The sequence below is a fragment of the Lissotriton helveticus genome, chromosome 8 (genome assembly GCF_964261635.1).
Source record: "Lissotriton helveticus chromosome 8, aLisHel1.1, whole genome shotgun sequence".
Taxonomy (NCBI): Eukaryota; Metazoa; Chordata; class Amphibia; order Caudata; family Salamandridae; genus Lissotriton; species Lissotriton helveticus.
Genome location: NC_136069.1, coordinates 16,191,370 through 16,218,205, shown reverse-complemented (window position 1 = coordinate 16,218,205; position 26,836 = coordinate 16,191,370). Strand labels below are relative to the sequence as shown.

Below are 26,836 nucleotides of genomic sequence, written 5' to 3'. Positions count from 1 at the left end.
TCCTCCCCGGTGAGGACCTCACAATCAAAACTCGGCAAGTTCTGTGGGAGAGGTGGATCTTGGGGTGTCTGGGTGAGCACAGCCTGGCCCTCGGAGATTGCCCCTTCTAACAAACATTGGTGGCAGCGTCGCGATAAGAACCTACGTCTAGGGATCGTACAGTACTGACACACTACCCGAACAAAGAGCAGCCATGAGCGTCACGACCGACAAGACCACCTTCCAGATGGAGCTTCTGGGAGACTATTCACACCGTGAGCTCAAGCAATTCTGCAAAGATCTCCATATCCCGTCAACGGGATTAAACACCAAAGAGGACTTCCAACAAGCTCTAACAGCCTGGGTGGAGACCGGAGCCCAACCTCCAGCACCGACGGAAGCCGATGGAGGGGGAGCACCCCTGATCGAAACCCACGCCCCAGAACAAGAAAGAGCAGAGTCCCCAACGCGGACTTACAGCCCCGAGAGAGGTCTGTCTCGAGAAGAGATGACCGACCGAGAACGCAACCGAAACCACGAGCTAGAACTAGCCCGTTTGAAAATGGAAGGAGAACTCAAGCTGGCCGAGAAGAAGCTAGCCATCGAGCAGCTGCGGCTGCAAAGAGAACTGGAGGAGAAGAAGCTCCAGCGAGAACATGACGGAAAGAAGCTCCAGCTGGAGCACGAGCGCAGCATATTGGAAATCGAACTAAAGGCCCGGAACGAAGGCAACAAAACAGCAGCGACCCGAGAGTCTGTTCCCCCAGTGGAACCCAAGGTCCACATCCCCAAGGATGTGGTCAAAGAATATTATAAAAACGATGACATCCAGCAGTGGTTCAAGGCCTACGAGGTAGCTATGACCTCACACCGAGTTCCGCAGAAAGATTGGGGAGCCGGGCTGTGGGGTCGATTCCTGAGTGAGGGGAGAGACACCCTGCTCGACCTACCGTCTGCCGAACAGACCTCCTACAGCCACATGAAAGAGGCCCTCCTCACAAGGTACGGGCTCACTCCAGAAATGTACCGCCAACGCTTCCGAGAATGCAAGAAGATCCCCGGCACCACGTGGGTAGAGTATGTCAATTTCTACAGCCGGGCCCTGGAAGGGTGGATCAAGGGCAGCAAAGTATCCACCTTCGAGGGGCTCATCGACCTCATTGCGTATGAGCACTTGTCCCTGAATTGCTTTGTGGAACTCCGACAGCACCTCCTGGACAGCAAGTTGGCCGACCCCCGGAAGCTGGCCGTCGAGGCCGATCGCTGGGTGAGCACCAGAGTACCCCGGGGGCCCGGGGGGGACACTGGCCAAAACGAACAAGGACCATCCCGCCCGAGGGGAGGAGGGGGTCAGAATAGACAGAGGGGTTCCCAGGTAGGGTCCCCGCGCAGTCCCCCCAGAAACCAGCCAGGTACCTCGCCTCCCACAGCGCGCGCAGGGTTTCCCCCAGCTAGGCCAGGGCCCCGGGTCAGCCAAGCCTGCTACCATTGCCAGAAACCCGGGAACTATGCCAATGACCCCCGCTGCCCCTTGTTCCAGAAGCCTGCCGCTGCAGGGCCCCCAGTGCGCCACATCACCTCAGTAGCCCTAGAACAGGAGGGGGAGGAAGAGTTCGAGGGAGCTGAACCCGCAGCTATGATGTTAGTCTCCCTGGGTGATAGGGAGATGGTCCCCGGAGCTCCCCTACCCGACAACACAGAGAAGTACCGGCAGCAGGTGACTGTCAATGGCCATCACATAGGGGCGCTCCGAGACACTGGGGCCAGTATCACCGCCGTCAAACGGCACCTCGTCACCGAGGCCCAGATTGTTCCCCACATCTCCTGCAGGGTGATTGCAGCCGATAACTCCGTCCGCACCTGCCGGATAGCTCAAGTCCCGTTCGAGTGGGGGGGCGTCTCTGGAGAGTTACGAGTGGCGGTCCGCTCCGACATGCCGGTGGACTGCCTGCTCGGCAACGATCTAGAGAGCTCCCCATGGCAGCGGGTTGAGAAAAGGACCCACTTAGAGATGGTGGGCCTACCCGAGTGGGCCTGTGTGAGTACCCGGTCGATGACCGCCCGAAGGATCACCCCCGAAGGGGTGACCTTAGAGGTGGCCCCGGCGACCCCCGAGGACCCCGAGGTCCCTGAACCCTTTGAGACCCCTGAGCTATTCCCCGGGGAGAGCTTCCCCCCGACGCAGGGCCCCTCGGCCCCGACGTCGAACCGACCCCGAGCTTGGCCGACCTTCCTGAGCTGGCCCAATGGCGCCAGGAAGGGGGACCGTCCCGAGAAGAGTTCTGCCTAGAGCAGACATCCTGTCCATCCCTGGTGGGGCCGCGGCAGCAGGCCGCCGCCCAGGCCGCCGGTGACCAGTCCGGCTCCCACTTTATCTATTGGGAAAACGGCCTATTATACAGCGAGCAAAAGTCCGCCGAGCTAGGGTCCGGCCGAGTGCTGGTGGTCCCCCTACGCTTCCGCGGCTTCCTCCTGAACCTGGCCCATGACGTGCCCCTGGCGGGACACTTGGGACAAGACAAAACGTACCAGCGCCTGGTCACCCACTTCTACTGGCCGGGCATACGCTCCGATGTGGAGGCCCACTGTAAGTCCTGCCCCACTTGTCAGTCCAGCAGAAAGAGCGGAGGGAAGCGCAAGGCTCCTCTCCAACCCTTCCCCGTGGTCAGTACCCCCTTTGAGAGGGTGGGAATCGACATTGTGGGCCCACTCGACCCCCGGACCTCCTTGGGGCACCGCTTTATCCTGGTGCTGGTAGACCATGCCACCCGATACCCCGAAGCCGTTCCCCTCCGAACGGTGACCGCCCCCGTAGTGGGGCGGGCCCTCATGGCCATCTTCTCCCGGGTGGGATTCCCTCGAGAAGTCGTCAGTGACCGAGGGACCAACTTCATCTCGAAATACATGAAGTCCCTTTGGCAACAATGTGGGGTGACGTACAAGTTCACCACCCCATACCACCGCCAGGGTAACGGTCTGGTGGAACGCTTCAACCGGACCCTCAAAGGAATGATCATGGGACTCGAAGAGCCCCTGAGGCGTAAGTGGGACGTCCTCCTTCCCTGTCTCCTCTTCGCGTACTGCGAAGTCCCCCAGAAATCCCTGGGGTTCAGCCCCTTCGAGCTGCTCTACGGGCACCCCGTCCGGGGACCCCTCACCCTGGTCAAGCAAGGGTGGGAGACGGCGGCCCCAGAGCCCCCTCCCGATGTGTTTCGATACATTTTGGCCCTCCGGAACCAGACGAGGAAGTTCCGAGAGCTGGCCGAGGCAAACCTCGAAGCCAGCCAAGAAGAAATGAAACGGTGGTATGACCAAAATGCCACTCTGGTCGAGTTTCAGCCCGGACAGCAGGTCTGGGTTATGGCCCCCGTAGAGCCCTGTGCCCTGCAAGACAAGTGGACAGGGCCCTTCAAGGTGGTAGAGCGCAAGAGTCAGGTGACCTACCTCATCGATGTAGAGTCCCCCAGGAACCCCTTGCGGGTCCTTCACGTGAACCGCCTCAAGCCCCACTTCGCCCGGTCCGAGTTGAGCTTGCTCCTCGCCACGGATGATGGGGAAGAAGAAGAAACGGAGCCTCTCCCCGATCTCCTGTGCGTGAAAGAAAAAGATGGCTCCGTAGAGGGGGTGAGTCTCTCCTCCTCCCTCTCTCCCGAGCAGCGCGAGGACTGTCGCCAGTTGTTGGGACAGTTCTCGGACCTCTTCTCCCTCACCCCCGGCGTCACCAACTGGTGCGTCCACGATGTGGACACCGGGGACAGCCCACCGGTACGGCACAGAGCCTACCGCGTCCCTGACCGAGTCCGGGCCTGTATCAAGGCCGAGGTATCAAAGATGCTAGCTCTCGGGGTGGTCGAAGCCTCTGACAGCCCATGGGCTAGCCCTGTGGTCCTGGTTCCGAAGGCAGCCGCCCCCGGTGCTGTTCCCGAGCTGAGGTTCTGCGTTGACTACCGCGGGCTCAACGCAGTCACCAGAACCGATGCTCATCCCATCCCCCGAGCCGACGAGCTTATCGATCGCCTCGGGGCTGCTCGCTTCCTTAGCACGTTCGACCTGACCAGTGGATACTGGCAGATCGCCCTCACCGAGGGAGCCAAGGAAAGATCCGCGTTTTCCACCCCGGATGGTCACTACCATTTCCGGGTGATGCCCTTCGGGATGAAGAACGCCCCCGCCACCTTCCAGCGGCTGGTGAACCAGGTACTGGTGGGGTTGGAGGAGTTCAGCGCTGCGTATCTGGACGATATCGCAGTGTACAGTTCCCACTGGCCCGAGCACCTCCAGCACCTCTGGGCGGTGCTGACGGCCCTGAGAAGGGCCGGTCTCACCATTAAGGCAAGCAAGTGCCAGATCGGACAAGGGTCCGTAATCTACCTCGGGCACCAGGTCGGAAGCGGCCTCGTAGCCCCCCTCCAGCCCAAGATCGATGCCATCGTGGCCTGGGAGGCCCCCACGACCCAGACGGAAGTGCGGGCGTTTCTAGGGCTCACGGGGTACTACCGCCGGTTCATCAAGAGTTACGGCAGCATCGTAGCCCCCCTCACGGAGTTAACCTCCAAAAACCAGCCGAAGAAAGTCAGCTGGACCTCCGCCTGCCAAGAGGCGTTCGAAACTTTAAAAGACGCCATGTGCACTGCTCCCGTACTACAAGCCCCCGACTACTCACGAGAGTTTGTAGTCCAGACGGACGCGTCCGAGCATGGCATCGGAGCTGTCCTGTCCCAGGTGAACGAGAACGGCCTAGACCAACCAGTGGCATTTATTAGCCGGAGGCTACTCCCTCGCGAACAAAGGTGGAGCACCATCGAGCGGGAGGCCTTCGCGGTAGTTTGGGCCCTGAAGAAGCTGAGGCCCGACCTGTTCGGTACTCACTTCCGGGTCCAGACCGACCACCGACCTCTCCGGTGGCTAATGCAGATGAGAGGGGAGAATCCCAAATTGCTGCGCTGGTCCATCTCCCTCCAGGGGATGGACTTCACTGTCGAACACCGGCCGGGCTCTGACCACGCCAACGCCGACGGCCTGTCCCGATTCTTCCGCCTCAGCGAAGAGAACCCCCAAGAGGATGGGTAGTTCTCCCCGCCTTTAGCTGGGGGGGACGCGTGTTGGACCCGGCCTCGTGGCGTGGTTCATCTCTGTCCCTCCACTCCCTGTGAGCGTAGGCCTGTACCCAGAGTCCCCTGCGCAGCCACCCCGTTAGTGTAGCCTGCAAACCGAGCCTGGTCGTCCTACCCAGTGACGCCTAGATCCCCCGAGAACCCTGACCAGGCCTGCCCTTCCCGCTCCTCTCCCGGCTCCGAGCGCCTAACCATGCCTGCCCCACAAGGCCCGGACGCCATCTTCCCTTCCCGACATCCCTGTCTCCCTGGGCCTAGCGTGACCCCGGCCCCAGCGAAACCCAGACTCCAAAGGCGCGCCAGTCCCGGCTGGGGGGTAAAGGGCTCCCGAATGAGATAAGCCAGGGAGTTTCGATGGCACCTCCGGCCTCCCCTGAGGGGCTGGTTTCTGTCACACCTTTGGCCCTCCCCTGTGGGCCAGTTTCGATCACCCCTCTGGCCTCCCCGAGGGCTGGCTCCAGACCCGCTGGGCGTCTGGGAATTCCCGGACCCATCTTTCAAAGGGATCAAAGAGCCAACCGCCGGACCTCGCCAACGACCAGCCCCCCCCGGGCAGGAGACCTCTGCCTGCGAGGGTCCGGAGATCAAAGAGCCAAAGGACTATAACTGGGCCCGCCCGACAACTAGCGGGCAGTTGTATCTTGGACCTGAAGCCTGCTGATCTGATCGCGGCTGACCCTGAGAAGACTCATCTGGAACCTCTGAGCCCTGCTGTCGCGGCTCCTTCTTCGCCTCAAGGAACTGAACCACCTGAGCCCTGCTGACGCTGTCGCGGCTCGAGCTGAACTGCAACCATCGGAGCCCTGCTGACGCTGTTGCGGCTCCTTCTTTGCCTTAAGGAACTGAACCGTCGGAGCCCTGCTGACGCTGTCGCGGCTCGACCTCTAAGACCATCCGAGCCCTGCTGACGCTGTCGCGGCTCTCACGAACCTCTCCCGATCGAGCCCTGCTGACCTCGTCGCGGCTCGAGGAGTACTCTGGTCCGGCCGGACCATCGAGACCACCATCACGACCGAGCCGACTCGACGAAGGTGAGGCAGCCAGTACGACCACCATCCCGTACCCCCCGGCTCGAGGATTGAGAGCTGTGCGTGGGGTACGCCTCGTACTGACCCAGAGACTAAAAGACTGTCCCGCTTCCCCCTTCCCGAATCCTCAGAGACTTTGTGGTCCTGTGGCCACTGTGTATATAAGAGTGCTTCCTTCGTTATTGGCTTATATAAAGAACTTGTTCCTAAAATCCAACGGTGTAGTGTCTGTTCGTAGTGTGGTGTGAGTTCAGTGTGTACGATCCCAGACCAAAAGTCCTTCCCGGTGAGGACCTCACAATCAAAACTCGGCAAGTTCTGTTGGAGAGGTGGATCTTGGGGTGTCTGGGTGAGCACAGCCTGGCCCTCGGAGATTGCCCCTTCTAACAGTCACTAACACATTCAATCCCACACCCACACAGCTACTTACATATCTAGTGACACGCCAACAGAGGCACTGTTACGCTCGCTCAAATATCCACTGAACCCCTCACACACCCAGTCAGCCACCAATACAGCCACTCATGTATTCATTTATACACCCATACTCAGTCACTTACACAGTCTCCTACCTACTGACATAACCACTTTCGTAGATACTCACTTGCTTATGGTATGAAATTTAATACCATGTAATGTAAAGTTAAAAGCATTCTATATGTGCTTTTCAGATATCGACCTGTGTTTGAATAGAAGGATTTACAAAGCTGAGAAAGACACAAAGAAGAAAAAACAGAAGAAAGAGTACTATCTACTTAAAAGTGAGAGTAAAAAAGGACATGATGGGGAGAACGTGCTTGAAAAAAAGAGCTGTTGGTAGAGAACTAAGGAGTTTGTTTAAGCAGTATATAGAATTGTTTTGAAAAAGTTTCAAATAAAAAGCGAGGTTTACAATCAAATCACAAAGGAAAAAGAGTACGATTGGAGGAGAAAACACAGATATTAATACTGATAATTTTAAACAAGAAGTAGCAACATTTAATGCAGTTTCTACAGAGAAACCAAACTATGGGGCATAATTACAAGCCCCTAACGCCACCGCAGCGTCACTTTTTTTGACGTACCGGTGGCATTGCTCTATTCCCCATATTTACGAGGTGGCGCTAAACCAATTAACGTGGACTAACACCACCTTGTAAATACGCCCCTTACTCCTGCCGTCTGCAGTGGCAAAGGGGCGGGCAATGGGTGTTGCTGTGGGTGTTCCACCGCAACACTCATTTTACAAGCCTGTGCTCAGTTACATAATGGGAGCATGGCTAATCACAAGAAGGGCACTGTGACCCCCTACTACGGATAGTAATTACCTATAGCTTTACTCATTCAGGACTGGTTTTATTGTGTTTTACTTGATGTATTTAGTATAACTGGAAAGATAATTATTGTTATGTTATTTGTAGCATCTTATGGCTTAAATATACTAATAAAGTAGTCATTTATGTCGGCAAAAGACTTAGGGCTAGATGTAGGTAGGCTATTACCGGTCGGTAACGGCCGAAACCGGCTGTTACCGACCGGTACTAGACTTTTGAGATGTAGGAGGCTTTTTTACCAATTCAGTAAATAACGAATCGGTATTTACCGAAACATCATTTACCGATTCGGTATTTACCGAATCATCATTTACCGATTCGGTATTTACCGAATCATCATTTACCGATTCGGTATTTACCGAAACATCATTTACCGATTCGGTTTTTACCGAATCATCATTTACCGATTCGGTATTTACCGAATCAGTAAATGAGACGTAGGAAGCACTGTAAACAGTGCTTCTGGGCTTTAAGGATTCGTTATTTACCACCAACTATTGGTTGGTGGTAAATAAGGAATTCCTGTTTAGATGCAAATATGTGCATTTACACCTATGCCATGTGACAGTATGTGTGCTACATGTGCACACAAGCACTAATCAGGGGTGCAGCAGGGTGTCAAAGTGACACCCTGCCACCCTTGACTTTTTCCCAATTTTACCGAATCGGTATTTACCGATTCGGTAATTGCCATTCATTCCTATGGGCCTCCAGGCCCATAGGAGTGAATGGCATTTACCGAATCGGTAAATACCGAATCTTACCAATTCGGTATTTTTTACCGAATTTTTATTTACATTGCAATTACTGATTCGAAAATACCGAATCGGTAAAATTCTGTATTTTCGAATCGATAATTTACAATTACCTACATCTAGCCCTTAGTTGAAAAAAATCATGGAAAAGATGAAAAGCTGGAAAACAATTTGATCAATTTGATGGCATGACAACATGGGACCAGTGAGTACTGGTATCGTCGTCATGGTGAGCTCAAGTGTATTTAGCGAAATTTAGGTGCACCAACTTAGTTTGTAACACTGAGTTGTGCAGAGTATGCATAAGATGATTTACATGAGTTTTTGTGAGAAGCAACCTCTAACATTAAAGGTAGCGCATTGAAGACATCAGGGGAACTTTGCTCCTTGAATTCTGCAAATGTCTGCAGGTACCTTTGCTACAGAGTCCAAGCCATGTTGTCCTTCATCTGCAACTAAAAAAAATCCATCTCTTAGATAAATTACTCATTTCTTTGGGCGAATAGAGTACCAAGCACAAGGAGCTCTTCATCTTCAAATGCTGTTGTGGGTGAAAGATGAAGGGAAGAGCTAGGGTCAGTGTAGGTCCCTCCCAGTGTACCTCATAGGGATGGAGGGAGGGGAAGACACTCTTTGTCTCTTGTTGCCCTCACACACCCCGAAGGATGTCATGCTTCATCATTGGGCGGTGCTCCTCGTTGGGCTGGCGCTGCAATGCCCAATGGGTCCCCCGAAGGGTCGCTTTGGCGGAGATGTTTTAAGAGAGCAGCCGTAAGATCAGTGCGGGTATGTGGAGAGGGCCCTTTTAAGTGAAGGTGCAAGTGCAACAGTGGGTAAAAATGGCTAGGGGATACCGGAACGCAATGATTTTAATAAGGAAATATGGTTTCCCCTGTCATGTTAAAAAACCAAAAAGCTTGTGGGTTACAATGTGGGTATATAATGTACCCTGAGTAACGTGTGGTCAGGTCAACATGTTTCGCGCTGGCGTGGTCAGGAAGATCCAGTGCGCTTCGTCAGGACCAATGTGAAAACCTAACAAGACAAAGGTCGAGTGGTTGCCAAAGTGTGTGAATGTGTGGAGGGAGAGATACTAGCCCCCTCTGATGGAGGTACACACGGTGCTAGGCTCCTAATAGAGTGCCGCAATGAATCAGATAATTTATCTTTCCTCCAGAAGAACCTAGATTGGTAGGGGAGACAAAGAAAAGCAGGAAATGTAGGAAACATTTAGAAGCAATTGAAACATGTGTTCATCTGTCCCAGTAGTGGACACAGGGTCAGAGGCAGTGAGCATGGTGCTATGCAGTGAGTGTGGGGCTGTCCCTGTGAGGAGAGGTGGATGGTGGGGTCACCGCTGACCTCTGTGCTTTTAACACCTCCATCTAGCCTCTGAGCTGCCCCTTCAGATCCTCTGGTTGTTCCAGCTGCTGGCAGCTGGGAGCTCTGCCTGTGCTTTCAATGTCCAGCAGGAGATACTGCAGGTTCTCTCTGACCACCAGACCCTATCATGCGACACCAAGTTAGAGGTAAGCCGTGGTGTTGGGGCGCCTTTTACTCTAGCCCTGGACTCTACACATTCCCACTCTCCTCTCTGTAGCTTAGTAGGAGATCAGACATTAGGAGGTCAGTGACCCAGGACACCTCATCATCCCCCTTGCTCACAGGTGGCTCCATGTTCCAGGAGCTTCACAGCCAATCAGCTGCTCTCCTTCATGCCCCACACACCAGGCAGCTTCAGAGACCCTTACTCCACCGCCTGCTGGGAAACAGGCTTTAAACGGAGTCCGTCGTTGGCGGCGAGAGGTGGTCGTCGCGTTACTGCGGTGAAACAGTACTCACCGCGGTGATGGCTGCAGGGGGTCTTCACTGACAGTCAGCCTCCATCCATCACTCAGCCACAGGGACCAGACCCTCCCTGGACATGACTGCAGCTGTGAACACCCCCCCCCCTTAATCCTAAATATTCCCCCACCAAGTCTTCTCCTGCGACCATCCCTGACCACCTCATTTTTGCACATTGATGACACAACAAAAGCCTTTAAAAATATTTATTCATATTTTAAATACAATCATACTTCATTTGGTGATTTGTTGCATCAAAGCAGAAACCAAACACTGCTGGAGCCTGAGCCTCACAAACAAGCACAAGTAAACATTCAAAGAGCTGGACATCTGGGGCCAAGGAAACTCTGCACCAGAGTCTAGACCCAATGACAGGACATGCACTGGTGCCAGGTGGGCGTCCTTGGCAAGCTAGGGTGCCCACCCCATCTGCCTAGGAGTACCAGCAGGGTGATTCATTTCCCAGAAGCCTTGTGGAGCAGCCATTTTGAAATGCTACTACAAGGAGGCTGCCTATGTTATTCAAAAACCTTGATAATTCCAGCAAAACCTGTCCTTCTGGGCAGCAAGTCTGACTGGGGGAGTCAGTCAAATGCCAAGCTGACCCTGACATATGGATATGTCCCCAGCTTGACAAGCCTTACAGAAGTAAAAGTGTGGCAGACACATTTTACAATAAGCTAGGCTGCTCTTACTCTCAGAAGCATTTATGCTCCAGCATATATCTCCATACAAAAATATAATACATAAATATAGAGTTTCTGGCCCCAGCCGGCACAGTGAGAGGCGAGGGTCCCTTCCTTCTTGTGGTCAGTAAGACCCAGCAGCCCTGGGACCGCACCTATCTCTTAAGCACGGCAGTAGTATTAACGACCCCTCGGAATTATAAATATACTCTTACTACACCTACAAATGGTCACATAAATAAGAACGTCAAAGTACAAACTAACAATCCCTCATCAAGAAAACAAAATGTTCCCCTTACGATAACAGTACATTGTACATGTAAACATTGTCCACAGATGTGTATTTCACAGACCAGCTGTGCTTAACATCACTTTCCCCCCAGGATTGTGGGACCCCAAGCTTTAAAACAACCTGTTATATGAAAATATTGGTCCACCAGGGCACAGCTTCACAGGACCATTTGCATCACTAAATCCTATCAATACAGTGCCGGTACAGCATCCAGGCCAGTGTCAGCACAGTATCGGGGGCAGCAGTTTACACATAGGGCACACGTTCCTAGGGTGTGTGACCTACCAGGCCCTGAAACAAGTTATTGGTGCATACAGATCCCAGCTTCACAAGGACAGGGACATCACTGGACCAGCTCTAGCTCTTTTCAACACAGTGCCAATGCAGAACCCAGGTCAGAATGAGCACAGTATTGTAGGCACCAATTTACACACCAGGGCACACGTTGCAAGGGTGTGTGACCCATCAGGCCCTGAAACAAGTTATTGGTGCATACCAGTCCCAGTTTCACAGGGACATGCACATCACAGCTGTCGCACTTTTCAACATAGCGCCAACGCAGCATATACAGTACCCGAGGCACTGTATCTGAATCGTCAGCTTACACACCAAGCCACAAACTACAAGAGCTATGAATATCTTTGAACACAGCTCAACCTCTCTGTAAATGTTGCATTCAGAATTGATAATCTCTGAAAATATAATCTCAAGTGAGTCAGGAAAACTAGAAAAGGAAAAAATCTGATAGGGCAAAACAATCAAGAACCCTGAATTTCCAAAACATTGCATTAGAAAAAAACTTTCCCAAGAACACCCTGACTAACTTCATGTGAACTAAAAATAAACAAAAACAAAAAATATGTACCAATCTGGACTAAATATCTTCTAAACTAATTTTCTTCAGAGTACGGTTTACAATTGGATTACGCCAACATATTTCATGTAAAGGAGCAGGCACACTATGAACATGATGCCATGGTACCCTGATCTGAGCCCTTGCATCACCACAGCAGCCAGAGGTGCACACCTGTCCTCACAGCACCAGTGGAGAACAGTGGTGAGCTCGCGAGCCAATAAGGTGCAGAGGTGCTGAGGAAGTGCTTGTGGCCACTACTGACAGGACACGGCTCACGCGCCTACTGTCTGCTCAGAGCAGGAAGGAGGAGGTGGGGCTTGTCTTCCATTGCCGGAGAGGGGCACTGCCAGATGTTATCGTTAGACAGAGCAGGAGTTATAGCTCAGACAAGGCTAAGGATAAGATCAGATCAAATGAAAGTGATCTGACACAAGTGGAGAGTGATCAGAGAGATCTAGAAGTGATCATCATAAGGACATGACATCAGAGAGAGCTGGAAGTGATCATCATAAGGACATGACATCAGAGAGAGCTGGAAGTGATCATCATAAGGAGATGACATCAGAGAGCTGGAAGTGATCATCATAAGGAGATGACATCAGAGAGAGCTGGAAGTAATCATCCTAAGGAGATGACATCAGAGAGAGCTGGAATTAGTACCGCGTTAAGGCAAGAGTTGGAGATCAGACAGAACCGGAGTTAGATATCAGACCATGGAGTTTGAGATAAGACAGAGCAGGAGTTGGATATCAGACCATGGAGTTTGAGATAAGACAGAGCCGGAGTTGGATATCAGACCATGGAGTTTGAGATAAGACAGAGCCGGAGTTGGATATCAGACCATGGAGTTTGAGATCAGACAGAGCCGGAGTTGGATATCAGACCATGGAGTTTGAGATAAGACAGAGCCGGAGTTGGATATCAGACCATGGAGTTTGAGATAAGACAGAGCCGGAGTTGGATATCAGACCATGGAGTTTGAGATAAGACAGAGCCGGAGTTGGATATCAGACCATGGAGTTTGAGATAAGACAGAGCCGGAGTTGGATATCAGACCATGGAGTTTGAGATAAGACAGAGCCGGAGTTGGATATCAGACCATGGAGTTTGAGATAAGACAGAGCCGGAGTTGGATATCAGACCATGGAGTTTGAGATCAGACAGAGCCGGAGTTGGATATCAGACCATGGAGTTTGAGATCAGACAGAGCTTGAGTTGGATATCAGACCATGGAGTTTGAGATCAGACAGAGCTGGAGTTACATTACAGACCATGGAGTTTGAGATCAGACAGAGTTAAAGATAAGACATGGCTGGAATTAATCTTCATTAACAGTTGAGATTAATGTAATCCTCATAACAAGCAGGAGCTAAAGACTGCTGCAGTAAGAGATCTGAGAGAACTGATTCAAGAGAGTAGAGTTAAGGAAAGAATTGGAGTTAATGTGCAGGAAAAAGACGGGTAAGAGAGCAGAGATAGAGAAGAACTTAGAGTTTAGGACAAAGTTGCAATTAGGAAGAATTTGAGGTGAGGATTAGACAAACAGAAAGCGATCAGGCAGAGCTGGAGCTAAACATTAGACAGACATTGGGTAAAATATAAGACATCATTGGCATTACAAATCAGGACGGAGCTGGTGCTACAGAGAAGACAGAACTAGAGTACAGAACAGAGAGAGCTAGCGGGTGTTCGGGCAGGACAGAACTAACTTTAGAAACCCAGAGAGAGATGTAGTTAAACATCAGAAAGAGTTTAAAATAACCCAAAGCTGTCGAAGAATAGGAACGAGATAAAGTTCCTGATCACAGATACGTCGGACCTAGAGTTAGAGACCAGGACAGAGTTAGACACTTGCAGAGCTAGAATTTGAAATCAGGACTGAGAGCTGGAGTTAAAGACCAGAGCACTGGAAAAATGAGAGTTTAGGACATAGCTGGAGACCAGGGCAGAGGCTGAGTTGGACATGGAGGATGAGGAAAAGAAAGACAACAGACTAAGATGGTCTTTTATACTTGGCTTGAGCTGCAGTAAAAGATCACAAGAGCTCGTTAAGCGGCTAGGAGACAAAGTTACAGCTCAGAGAGAGCTGGGGAAAGAGATTGGGAAGGCCTGGAATTTGGAATCAGGTTCAAGCTAGAATGAGACACTCTAAACAGGCAGAGCTTAACAGCAAGGGCAGGACAGAGAGGAAGATTAGACAATTAGAGAAGTGACAGATGGCGTCCAGGCAGAACTAGAGGTAGAGACAAGATAGCCACCACAGGGATACGACTTACTATTTGACTCAAAAAGTGTTCCTCAAATATGAGGCATTTATACAAACCGGAGTCCCCTCAAATACAAGATATTTGAGAGACTCAGGAGTCCCTGGATGAATCACAGTCACATGAGTCTGAGAGGCGCATGGGTGTAAAACACTCATGTGAACAAGGGTCCCATTGGTAGAAAGGATTCCTGTCGAGGTATTAAGTGAGTCGGAGTCACTGGGAGCCCGATTCACAGAACTAACTTAAGACAAAATCCTAAACGTACTACTTTTGGTAATCACAGAAGGCATTTAGTAGTAGTAAAGTTAGGATGTTGTCTTAAGTCTGTCTTAAGTCTGTCCTAAGTTTGTCTTAAGTCTGTCTTAAGATTGTCTTAAGTCAAACTTAAGACAAAATCCTAACTTTACTACTACTAAATGCCTTCTGTGAATACCAAAAGTAGTAGGACAGACTTAAGACAGACTTAAGACAAACTTAAGACAAACTTAAGACAAAATTAGGACAGACTTAAGACAGACTTAAGACAGACTTAAGACAACATCCTAACTTTACTACTACTAAATGCCTTCTGTGAATACCAAAAGTAGTAAGTTTAGGATGTTGTCTTAAGTTAGTTCTGTGAATCGGGCCCAGGGATACAAAGCATTCCTATGACGGAGAATCTTTTAGCTAATAGTCATTCCTTTCAGTCTGAGTACCTCCGCAGTAAGACACTCAAGTGAGTAAGGTTCGGCATCAACAGACCTAATTTTAGGTACAGTGTGCCTAAGAAATGCTATCATCCATTCATTCATTCCTTCATTAATGTCTGTGAGTCAGAGTCTCTCAGGTATAAGGCATTCCTGTGACTAAGAGTCTCTTTGGTGTAAGGCATTCCTGTGAGTTAAAGTCCCTCAGGTCAATCCCTCGGGTAGAAGACAATCGCATGGCGGAGTTTCCGTCGGAATAAGACTTCAAGTGTTCGGCAGACCCCCTGAGGTAAGACTGTGTTCTGGATGTCTCCTTGGTAAAGGGAATTTAGTGCCCTGGTAGTTCCCTTAAGAGTAAGAAATTTAGTGGAACGGAGGCCCATTTGCACAAAAGTGTGGAGTCGAGGCACGGTTGCACAGAAGGCATTCGGTGAAGCGTCTCTCAAAGACAATACATTCCGTGATTTACTCCAATACAAGACATTCCATGCCTGAATCCTTGGATGGAAGATATTGGATGGAGGTTCCTTAGCATTCAGTGAAGAATCACCGGAAAAGATGACAACAGAAGTCAATAGTACAAGAACAGTCACATCGTAGCTACGAGACATCTACGTCAGACTGCCTTGTAGAGAAGGTATTCAGCGTTCTGAGTTCCCGTCAGTATTAAGGCACTGAGTGTACGGAATACTCTCTGGGGTACAGTATGAGGCATTCTATCCAGTGCACAGGAGGCCCCTCAAATAAAATACATACAGTGTGAAAGGAGGTTCCTTCAGCCAGTGGATATTCTGGGGAAGCTCCCGGGGTAGCACATATTACAGGGGCATTCCGTCAGAAGTTATTCTGACACATTCCCTTAGATAGCAGACATTAAGTAGAGCTTTACTTCTGTAGCAGGCACTCAGAGGAGCTTTCCTTAGATTGAAGACACTCAGAGGAGCTTCCCTTAGATAGCAGACACTCAGAGGAGCTCCCCTTAGATAGCAGACACTCAGAGGACCTTTGCTTAGATAGCAGACACTCAGAGGACCTTCCCATAGATAGCAGACACTCAGAGGAGCTTTCCTTAGATAGCAGACACTCAGAGGAGCTTTCCTTAGATAGCAGACATTCAGTGGAGCTTTCCTTAGATAGCAGACACTCAGAGGAGCTTCCCTTAGATAGCAGACACTCAGAGGAGCTCCCCTTAGATAGCAGGCACTCAGAGGACCTTTCCTTAGATAGTAGATACTCAGAGGAACTTTCCTTAGATAGCAGACATTCAGTGAAGCTTTACTTAGCAGACACTCAGAGAAGCTTCCCTTAGATAGCAGACACTCAGAGGAGCTCCCCTTAGATAGCAGGCACTCAGCGGGCCTTTCCTTAGATAGTAGATACTCAGAGGAACTTTCCTTAGATAGCAGACTCTCAGAGAAGCTTCCCTTAGATATCAGACACTCAGAGGAGCTTCCCTTAGATAGCAGACACTCAGAGGAGCTCCCCTTAGATAGCAGACACTCAGAGGACCTTTGCTTAGATAGCAGACACTCAGAGGACCTTCCCATAGATAGCAGACACCCAGAGGAGCTTTCCTTAGATAGCAGACACTCAGAGGAGCTTTCCTTAGATAGCAGACATTCAGTGGAGCTTTCCTTCTGTAGCAGGCACTCAGAGGAGCTTTCCTTAGATTGAAGACACTCAGAGGAGCTTCCCTTAGATAGCAGACACTCAGAGGAGCTCCCCTTAGATAGCAGACACTCAGAGGACCTTTGCTTAGATAGCAGACACTCAGAGGACCTTCCCATAGATAGCAGACACTCAGAGGAGCTTTCCTTAGATAGCAGACACTCAGAGGAGCTTCCCTTAGATAGCAGACATTCAGTGGAGCTTTCCTTAGATAGCAGACACTCAGAGGAGCTTCCCTTAGATAGCAGACACTCAGAGGAGCTCCCCTTAGATAGCAGGCACTCAGAGGACCTTTCCTTAGATAGTAGATACTCAGAGGAACTTTCCTTAGATAGCAGACATTCAGTGAAGCTTTACTTAGCAGACACTCAGAGAAGCTTCCCTTAGATAGCAGACACTCAGAGGAGCTCCCCTTAGATAGCAGGCACTCAGTGGGCCTTTCCTTAGATAGTAGATACTCAGAGGAACTTTCCTTAGATAGCAGACTCTCAGAGAAGCTTCCCTTAGATATCAGACACTCAGAGGAGCTTCCCTTAGATAGCAGACACTCAGAGGAGCTTCCCTTAGATAGCAGACACTCAGATGAGCTTCCCTTGGATAGCAGACACTCAGAGGAGCTTCCCTTAGATATCAGACACTCAGAGGAGCTTCCCTTAGATAGCAGACACTCAGAGGAGCTTCCCTTAGATAGCAGACACTCAGATGAGCTTCCCTTGGATAGCAGACACTCAGAGGAGCTTCCCTTAGATAGCAGACACTCAGAGGAGCTTCCCTTAGATAGCAGACACTCAGATGAGCTTTCCTTAGATAGCAGACACTCAGAGGAGCTTCCCTTAGATAGCAGACACTCAGATGAGCTTCCCTTAGATAGCAGACACTCAGAGGAGCTTCCCTTAGATAGCAGACACTCAGATGAGCTTTCCTTAGATAGCAGACACTCAGATGAGCTTTCCTTAGATAGCAGACACTCAGAGGAGCTGCCCTCAGATAGCAGATACTCAGAGGAGCTTCCCTTAGATAGCAGACACTCAGATGAGCTTCCCTTGGATAGCAGACACTCAGAGGAGCTTCCCTTAGATAGCAGACACTCAGATGAGCTTCCCTTAGATAGCAGACACTCAGAGGAGCTTCCCTTAGATAGCAGACACTCAGAGGAGCTTCCCTTAGATATCAGACACTCAGAGGAGCTTCCCTTAGATAGCAGACACTCAGATGAGCTTCCCTTGGATAGCAGACACTCAGAGGAGCTTCCCTTAGATATCAGACACTCAGAGGAGCTTCCCTTAGATAGCAGACACTCAGAGGAGCTTCCCTTAGATAGCAGACACTCAGATGAGCTTCCCTTGGATAGCAGACACTCAGAGGAGCTTCCCTTAGATAGCAGACACTCAGATGAGCTTTCCTTAGATAGCAGACACTCAGATGAGCTTTCCTTAGATAGCAGACACTCAGAGGAGCTTTTCTTAGATAGCAGACACTCAGAGGAGCCCCCCTTAGATAGCAGCCACTCAGAGAAGCTTCCCTTAGACAGCAGACACTCAGAGGACCTTTCCATATATAGCAGACACTCAGAGGACCTTTCTTTAGATAGCAGACACTCAGAGAAGCTGCACTTAGATAGCAGAAACTCAGAGGAGCTGCCCTCAGCTAGCATACACTCAGAGGAGCCCCCCTTAGATAGCAGCCACTCAGAGAAGCTTCCCTTAGACAGCAGACACTCAGAGGAGCTTCCCTTAGACAGCAGACACTCAGAGGACCTTTCCATATATAGCAGACACTCAGAGGACCTTTCTTTAGATAGCAGACACTCAGAGAAGCTGCACTTAGATAGCAGAAACTCAGAGGAGCTGCCCTCAGCTAGCATACACTCAGAGGAGCCCCCCTTAGATAGCAGCCACTCAGAGAAGCTTCCCTTAGACAGCATACACTCAGAGGAGCCCCCCTTAGATAGCAGCCACTCAGAGAAGCTTCCCTTAGACAGCAGACACTCAGAGGAGCTTCCCTTAGATAGCAGATACTCAGTAGAGGTTCCATCAGGTAGCAGAAATTATGTCAAGTTGCCCTCAGATAGATATTAAGTCTATTCAAAGACCCTTTGGGAAGAAGACATTCCGTGGTGGTTCCCCAACTGTGGTAGATATTCTGTCAAGTTTCTATAGGGCAGAATTTTTCCGGTGTACTGGAAGTCCCCTTATGTAGCAGGCATTCCATGGAAATGGCTGACCTAGATGAAGACACACAGTCAACATTCCTTTGACAGAAGGCACTCAGGGGTAGTTCTATTGGATGGAACATGATCAGTTCTTCAGAGGCGTCTCTGAAGCCAGCAGTTGCTCACTGGATCGCCCAGCCTGACTGTTTCCAGAAAGCAGCAAAACAAACTGTGTGGAAAGCTCAAAACCAGCATATATGAAAAGATAAGGGTATCTCTGTTTACATTTTGGATCTGTGTTTAAAACAAAATGAAGGAAATGCATCTCTGTGAAGGTGTGGGAGCTTTCTTCTATGCCGTGTCTTGGGCAGGGCTGTGTCCTGATGCAGGATGAGGTTAGAAATAACATTCCAGGAGCAAACTTCAATGTTCTTTAAACCTGCAGCAAACGACAGAAGAGTGGGAGAGAATCAATAGACCCCCAAGGGCATGAGCACAGGACCTGCAGATAACCACGGATGGAGAAGGAGGGACACTGCAGACCTACACACAGCAGACACTCTACAAACACATTCACATGTGAGTAAGGTCCTGAGAGTGTATGATCCCCCTATCTCCATCACTGAACTGCCCGCTCACTCAAACACTACTTACAGCATTGTAAACAGACAGCCAGGACTCAGTGCACACTCATCTTATGTTGTGCTCACTGGAGTGTATTCTCCACACACTACACTCACCTCCACTGTTTATTCTCTTGAAACCTCCATTTAAATCTCAAGTTAGCTCCTTTTTCAGTCGATTCTTGGTGCAAGACTGCACTTCACACGACGGCATCTCCAGCACATGACGTGTACAGCCACTTATGCCCACGAGCACTCCTCGCCCTCCCATGCACCACCTCTGACCTGCCCACTCTCCACGTTTCTTAGACCTTGGCTTTGCAACAGTCACCATTTACTACCCCTGAGGTATATCTGACCAGAGTTCAATTGCTACTCCTTACCAAAGCTTGGGATAGAAACCCCAACACCACCTGGATGAACCTCTCTACAATCTATGGGGCATTTCTACTACCTGTCTATCTAAAGTACACACCCCACTCAGAAACACCAACCCACTCTACAACTGCCCCACACTCCCAGTGTCCTTACTGCCCCTCAAGACAAACGCCAAGGTCCAATCATCCTGATGGTGAGGAAGCTGCAAATCCCTGATCTTAGGAATCCATCACTGTCCATAAACCCAAATTCATCTTCAAAGCCAAAACTTGTCTTAAAATTGTCCTAAGTCTGTCTTAAGTCTGTTTTAAGTTTGTCTTAAGTTTGTCTTAAGTCTGTCTTAAGTCTGTCTTAAGTCTGTCTTAAGTCTGTCTTAAGTCTGTCTTAAGTCTGTCTTAAGTCTGTCCTACTACTTTTGGTATTCACAGAAGGTATTTAGTAGTAGTAAAGTTAGGATTTTGTCTTAAGTTTAACTTAAGACAAACTTAAGACAGACTTAAGCAGACTTAAGACAGACTTAAGACAAACTTAAGACACAATCCTAACTTCTGTGAATACCAAAAGTAGTAAGTTTAGGATTTTGTCTTAAGTTAGTTCTGTGAATCGGGCCCTCAGTCTTTTCCCTCACCCATGTGACACATATTGAGAGGCTGCCCCAGACAGTCACTGCTTCCTGAACTCCTGGAATCGGAGGACCCCACTACTGATAAAGGTGGATGCCTACAGACTTCATTTTGCATGAACCTAGCAAATGCCACTGTCTGGGCCTCAGAATGGATACACTAATGAAGGGAGGAATGGATGACTGAATGAATATATAGATTGAAAAGTGAGTTTGCAGAGTTCTCTGTTCCCACAGGGTGTCCTGGTGCTAAAATGTCAGGCGTTCCACAGAACTCACAATCACCATTACATACTTATAAAGAGATGATGGGCGAGGCCAAAGCTCAATATTATGAGGACTCTATCCTGCAAGCGCCCAATAAGTCCAAAACCTTATCCGCATAGTAAGAGACGCGTCTAATCCTGACTGTGCAAAGAATAAGATCCCACCCCCACGAGAGCTTTGCGATGTTTTGACGGTGTTTTTAAGTGCTTGGAATGGAGCTCTTCCTGTATCTCTGCCAGTCTCTAACTACCGGTAAAGTCCCAAACTGCTGGAAAAAGGCAGTTGTGTAAAGAAAACTTCGCTCGACCCTCAATGTCCCTCTAATTATATACCTATCTCCCTGCTACCCTCCCCGATAAAGATCCTAGAAAGAGTAGTGAGTAAGTCCCTCGCAAAATTTGCGAAAGAAAACCATCTCCTAGGTGAAGTTCAATTTGGGTTCCGCCCGGGACATGGCACCGAAACGGCCTTGATGACCTCAGAATGAGGGCTGACAATGGCCAAACAGCCATACTAGTGTTACTAGATATATCAGCCGCATTCGACACGGTCAAACATAAGATCTTGATCATGAGACTCAAGGAGAATGGTATTGTGGGCAAGGCACTGGACTGGCTGCCGTCTTATCTTCGAAACAGGCAGCGGGCAGTGGCCATGACGCCATTTCTCTCTCAGAATAGCCCCGTAAAGCAGGGGGTTCCGCAGGGTTCGCCTATAAATCCAATCCTTTTTAATTGTTATCTGCGCCCTCTTATCTCCCTTATAAAATCCTTTGGCATTGAAGTTATAAATTATGCAGATGATACCCAACTTGTCTTCTCATTTGAGGGCAATAATGTAGTCCCTTGGGAACATTTCATAGCTGTATGCGGGAAACCGCAGGCTGGCTCAGAGATAATTCTCTGCAATTCAATGGCGATAAGACGGAAGTATTATGTTGTGCAGCAAGTAAAGCTCCCCGTCCACTGCCAGCGGATTTCTGGCCAGTCCCTGCAAATAATCCCCCGCTGCCCGTGAAGACAGTCCGTAATCTAGGAGTACTACTAGATAGTAACGTAAAACTGGACTACCAAGTGAAGAGCACTTGCTTATCTCTGTTCTGAGCTCGACAAAAAAGACTCCCTTTTTTAGCAGCTTCAGCTAGACCTCAAGTGGTAAGGAGGATTATTATGAGCAGATTAGATTACTATAATGCCCTACTCCTGGGAGCTCCAGTCTCCTTGCTAAAAAAGCTGCAAAGGATACAAGTAATCCCAGCTAAGCTTGCATTAAACAGACAACGCAGAGCCTCAGCCTCGCTTGCTCTAAAAGAGCTTCACTGGTTACCCATCATCGCTCAGAGTTCAGTTTAAGGCACTCTGTATTGTCTATAGGGCAGTACATAAAATGGGGCCTAAGCTTTTAAGGCCTGATTCACAGAACTAACTTAAGACAAAATCCTAAACTTACTACTTTTGGTATTCACAGAAGGCACTTACTCATTTCGGTATTCACAGAAGGCACTTACTCATTTTGCTATTCACAGAAGGCACTTACTCATTTCGGTATTCACAGAAGGCACTTACTCATTTTGCTATTCACAGAAGGCACTTACTCATTTCGGTATTCACAGAAGTTAGGACTCCTAACTTTAGGACTCCTAAACTGAGAAAAACCCTAACTTTAAGACTTTTGGTATTCACAGAAGGCATTTAGGAGTCCTAAAGTTAGGACTCCTAACTTCTGTGAATACCGAAATGAGTAAGTGCCTTCTGTGAATACCAAAATGAGTAAGTGCCTTCTGTGAATACCGAAATGAGTAAGTGCCTTCTGTGAATACCGAAATGAGTAAGTGCCTTCTGTGAATACCAAAATGAGTAAGTGCCTTCTGTGAATACCAACATGGTAGTAAGTTTAGGACGTTGTCTTAAGTTAGTTCTGTGAATCGGGCCCTTACAGAGGAAATTCCTCTGGTACTCCCCAGCTAGGAGTCTCCGTTCTTCCTCAGCCAACCTGATATGTTCTCCACACTTTAACAAAGCTCGATTGGGCAGCAGGTCATTCAGCCTTGTAGCTTCCAAACTTTGGAATGCACTGCCAATGGAGCTCAGACAAATTAACACTCTGCTGCGGTTTAGGAAGGAATTGAAAACCAGACTTTTCCCCAGAGAATAACCTCTCAGTCCCCTTGGCCGGGCCCGTATGAATTCAGCTACGCACAGTGGACCCGATTCACAGAATGAACTTAAGATTCAATCCTAAACTTACTACTATTTTGGTATTCACAGAATGAACTTACTACTTTTGATATTCACAGAAGTTAGGATTTTGTCTTAAGTTTGTCTTAAGACAAATTTAAGACAGACTTAAGACAGACTTAAGACAAAATCCTAACTTCTGTGAATACCAAAAGTAGTAAGTTTAGGATTGAGTCTTAAGTTCATTCTGTGAATCGGGCCCAATGTCCTTTTACAGGTAATCTCAGCGCCGGGATACCCGTTGGGTGGCAGCAGCGCTACAGAAATGCTACTTACGTTACATTACATGGGGTGGACCAACCCCTCCCTCCTGCTCTCTCCATTGATGCCCCGCCCCACCACAACCCCCCAGGGAAGGGATCAACAACGGGTTTCATCATGTGGAGTGGTGTGGCTCACTAATTAGAGGCGGCAGACCCGGAAGCAGAGGACGGCCCGGGACCAGGGTTTAATTCCCGACGCGGCAGGGTCGTGGACCAGGGTCAGCGGACTCGATAATTCTCGCCTCGGTGCCTACTCTAACCAGGGATCACACTCGGCAACTCTGGGCATTAGCTTGCCTCATCTCCACAACGGCCCCCCACAGACACCGGGGATGCCTGGTTTCACCTTGGAGATACCCAGTAGGGACCATCTGACAGGGAAAACCAGGACGGGTTCCCCAGCGGTCTACAGCGCGGAGATACCCCATGTGGGGTGATTCAGGCGCTTTACAAGACATCATTACATTACATTACATCAAGAAATGCTGCTCCTATTTCAAATTGGACTTGGAAAAGGGTGGGCTAGTTTGTAGTTTAACACTTATAGTATTAAAGACACACTTAGGTTTATTTCTAATTGAATTTTACTAGCTATGGACTTATGCTCTGTCTTTAAAACTCTTCGAATGAGCGTTGACACTTTGTGCACGTGTTTTGTTTCCACCTCGAGATCAAGTGTTTGAATCCATTTACATCTGAGTATCTTACACATGGGTTGTAGCTTTGCTGCGCAGCGGATGCGTTTCAACTGATCATTGTGTTAATATCAGACTTACATCAAGCTATTTAGATTTAAAAACTGCACAATGAGCAGTCCTTTCCTCATCATGAATGCAGTTGCAGGCATACCTACTCCACGAATGCTAGGATGTTTGTTTCTTAACTTGTGTTGCAAATATATATATATATATATATATCCCTCTTCAGAAGCTCTGAGGGTTTTACATCCTTAGATGACCAAACACTTGATTTTTTTGTGTTCCAGAGAGCCCCTGAGATGTGAGGTACACCCCCACTGCTGGTGAAGGATGAGGCCACCTTCCTCCAATCCCAGCTTCCAGCCCCTCAGCCCGGCTGCTGAGGGAGCAGCCCTGGTTTACACCACACCTTCCCTCAGAGGCTTGAAGTATTCAGGCCAAGACCCTCAAACATGTCATCCCAGCCATGCAAGACTCTCAACCATGTCATCCCAGCCGTGCAAGACCCTCAAACATGTCATCCCCAGCCATGCAAGACCCTCAAACATGTCATCCCCAGCCATGCAAGACCCTCAGACATGTCATCCCCAGCCATGCAAGACCCTCAAACATGTCATCCCAGCCATGCAAGACTCTCAACCATGTCATCCCAGCCGTGCAAGACCCTCAAACATGTCATCCCCAGCCATGCAAGACCCTCAAACATGTCATCCCCAGCCATGCAAGACCCTCAGACATGTCATCCCAGCCATGCAAGACTCTCAAACATGTCATCCCAGCCATGCAAGACTCTCAAACATGTCATCCCAAGCCATGCAAGACTCTCAAACATGTGACCCCCAGTCATGCAAGACTCTCAAACATGTCACCCCCAGCCATGCAAGACCCTCAAACATGTCACCCCAGCCATGCAAGACCCTCACACATGTCATCCCAGCCATGCAAGGCTCTCAAACATGTCACCTCAGCCATGCAAGACCCTCACACATGTCATCCCAGCCATGCAAGGCTCTCAAACATGTCACCTCAGCCATGCAAGACCCTCACACATGTCATCCCAGCCATGAAAGACTCTCAAACATGTCATCCCAGCCATGCAAGACTCTCAAACATGTCATCCCCAGCCATGCAAGACCCTCAAACATGTCATCCCCAGCCATGCAAGACCCTCACACATGTCATCCCAGCCATGCAAGACTCTCAAACATGTCACCCCAGCCAGGCAAGACTCTCAACCATGTCATCCCCAGCCATGCAAGACCCTCAAACATGTCATCCCCAGCCATGCAAGACCCTCAAACATGTCATCCCCAGCCATGCAAGACCCTCAAACATGTCATCCCAGCCATGCAAGACCCTCACACATGTCATCCAAGCTATGCAAGACTCTCAAACATGTCATCCCCCGCCATGCAAGACTCTCAAACATGCCTTCCCCAGCCATGCAAGACTCTCAAACATGTCATCCCAGCCAAGCAAGACTCTCAAACATGTCATCCCCAGCCATGCAAGACTCTCAAACATGTCACCCCAGCCATGCAAGACTCTCAAACATGTCATCCCAGCCATGCAAGATCCTCAAACATGTCATGCCAGCCATGCAATACCCTCAAACATGTCATCCCAGTCATGCAAGACTCTCAAACATGTCATCCCCAGCCATGCACGACCCTCAAGCATGTCATCCCAGCCATGCAAGACTCTCAAACATGTCATCCCAGCCATGCAAGACTCTCAAACATGTCATCCCCAGCCATGCAAGACTCTCAAACATGTCACCCCAGCCATGGAAGACTCTCAACCATGTCATCCCAGCCATGCAAGACTCTCAACCATGTCATCCCCAGCCATGCAAGACTCTCAAACATGTCATCCCAGCCATGCAAGACTCTCAAACATGTCATCCCCAGCAATGCAAGACTCTCAAACATGTCACCCCAGCCATGCAAGACCATCACACATGTCATCCCAGCCATGCAAGACTCTCAAACATGTCATCCCCAGCCATGCAAGACTCTCAAACATGTCATCCCCAGCCATGCAAGACTCTCAAACATGTCATCCCAGCCATGCAAGACCCTCACACATGTCATCCCAGCTATGCAAGACTCTCAAACATGTCATCCCAGCCATGCAAGACTCTCAAACATGTCACCCCAGCCAGGCAAGACTCTCAAACATGTCATCCCAGCAATGCAAGACCCTCACACATGTCATCCCAGCCATGCAAGACTCTCAAACATGTCACCCCAGCCAGGCAAGACTCTCAAACATGTCACCCCAGCAATGCAAGACCCTCACACATGTCATCCCAGCCATGCAAGACTCTCAAACATGCCACCCCAGCCATGCAAGACCCTCAAGCATGTCATCCCCAGCCATGCAAGACCCTCAAACATGTCATCCCAGCCATGCAAGTCTCCCAAACATGTCATCCGAGCCATGGAAGACTCTCAAACATGTCATCCCAGCCATGCAAGACTCTCAAACATGTTATCCCCAGCCATGCAAGACTCTCAAACATGTCATCCCCAGCCATGCAAGAGTCTCAAACATGTTATCCCCAGCCATGCAAGACTCTCAAACATGTCATCTCCAGCCATGCAAGACTCTCAAACATGTCATCCCAGCCATGCAAGACTTTCCAACATGTCATCCCAGCCATGCAAGACTCTCAAACATGTCACCCCAGCCATGCAAGACTCTCAAACATGTCACCCCAGCCATGCAAGACTCTCAAACATGTCACCCCCCGCCATGCAAGACTCTCAAACATGTCATCCCAGCCATGCAAGACTCTCAAACATGTCACCCCAGCCATGCAAGACTCTCAAACATGTCACCCCAGCCATGCAAGACTCTCAAACATGTCACCCCAGCCATGCAAGACTCTTAAACATGTCATCCCAGCCATGCAAGACTCTCAAACATGTCATCCCAGCCATGCAAGACTCTCAAACATGTCATCCCAGCCATGCAAGACTCTCAAACATGTCACCCCAGCCATGCAAGACTCTCAAACATGTCATCCCAGCCATGCAAGACTCTCAAACATGTCATCCCAGCCATGCAAGACTCTCAAACATGTCACCCCAGCCATGCAA

The 26,836-nt window shown here is 49.6% G+C and overlaps 1 protein-coding gene across 1 annotated transcript in view; it reads right to left on the bottom strand.

Annotated features, from left to right (window-relative positions):
• Window positions 1-18,740: 18,740 nt before the first annotated feature.
• Window positions 18,741-26,836, bottom strand: part of SLC37A1 (solute carrier family 37 member 1) — a 273,159-nt gene continuing 265,063 nt past the window's right edge. The window contains exon 20 of the mRNA XM_078656374.1: window positions 18,741-19,083. Coding sequence (XP_078512500.1) covers window positions 19,068-19,083 — 16 coding nt within the window. The 3' untranslated portion in view covers window positions 18,741-19,067. The remainder of the gene's footprint in view (window positions 19,084-26,836) is intronic.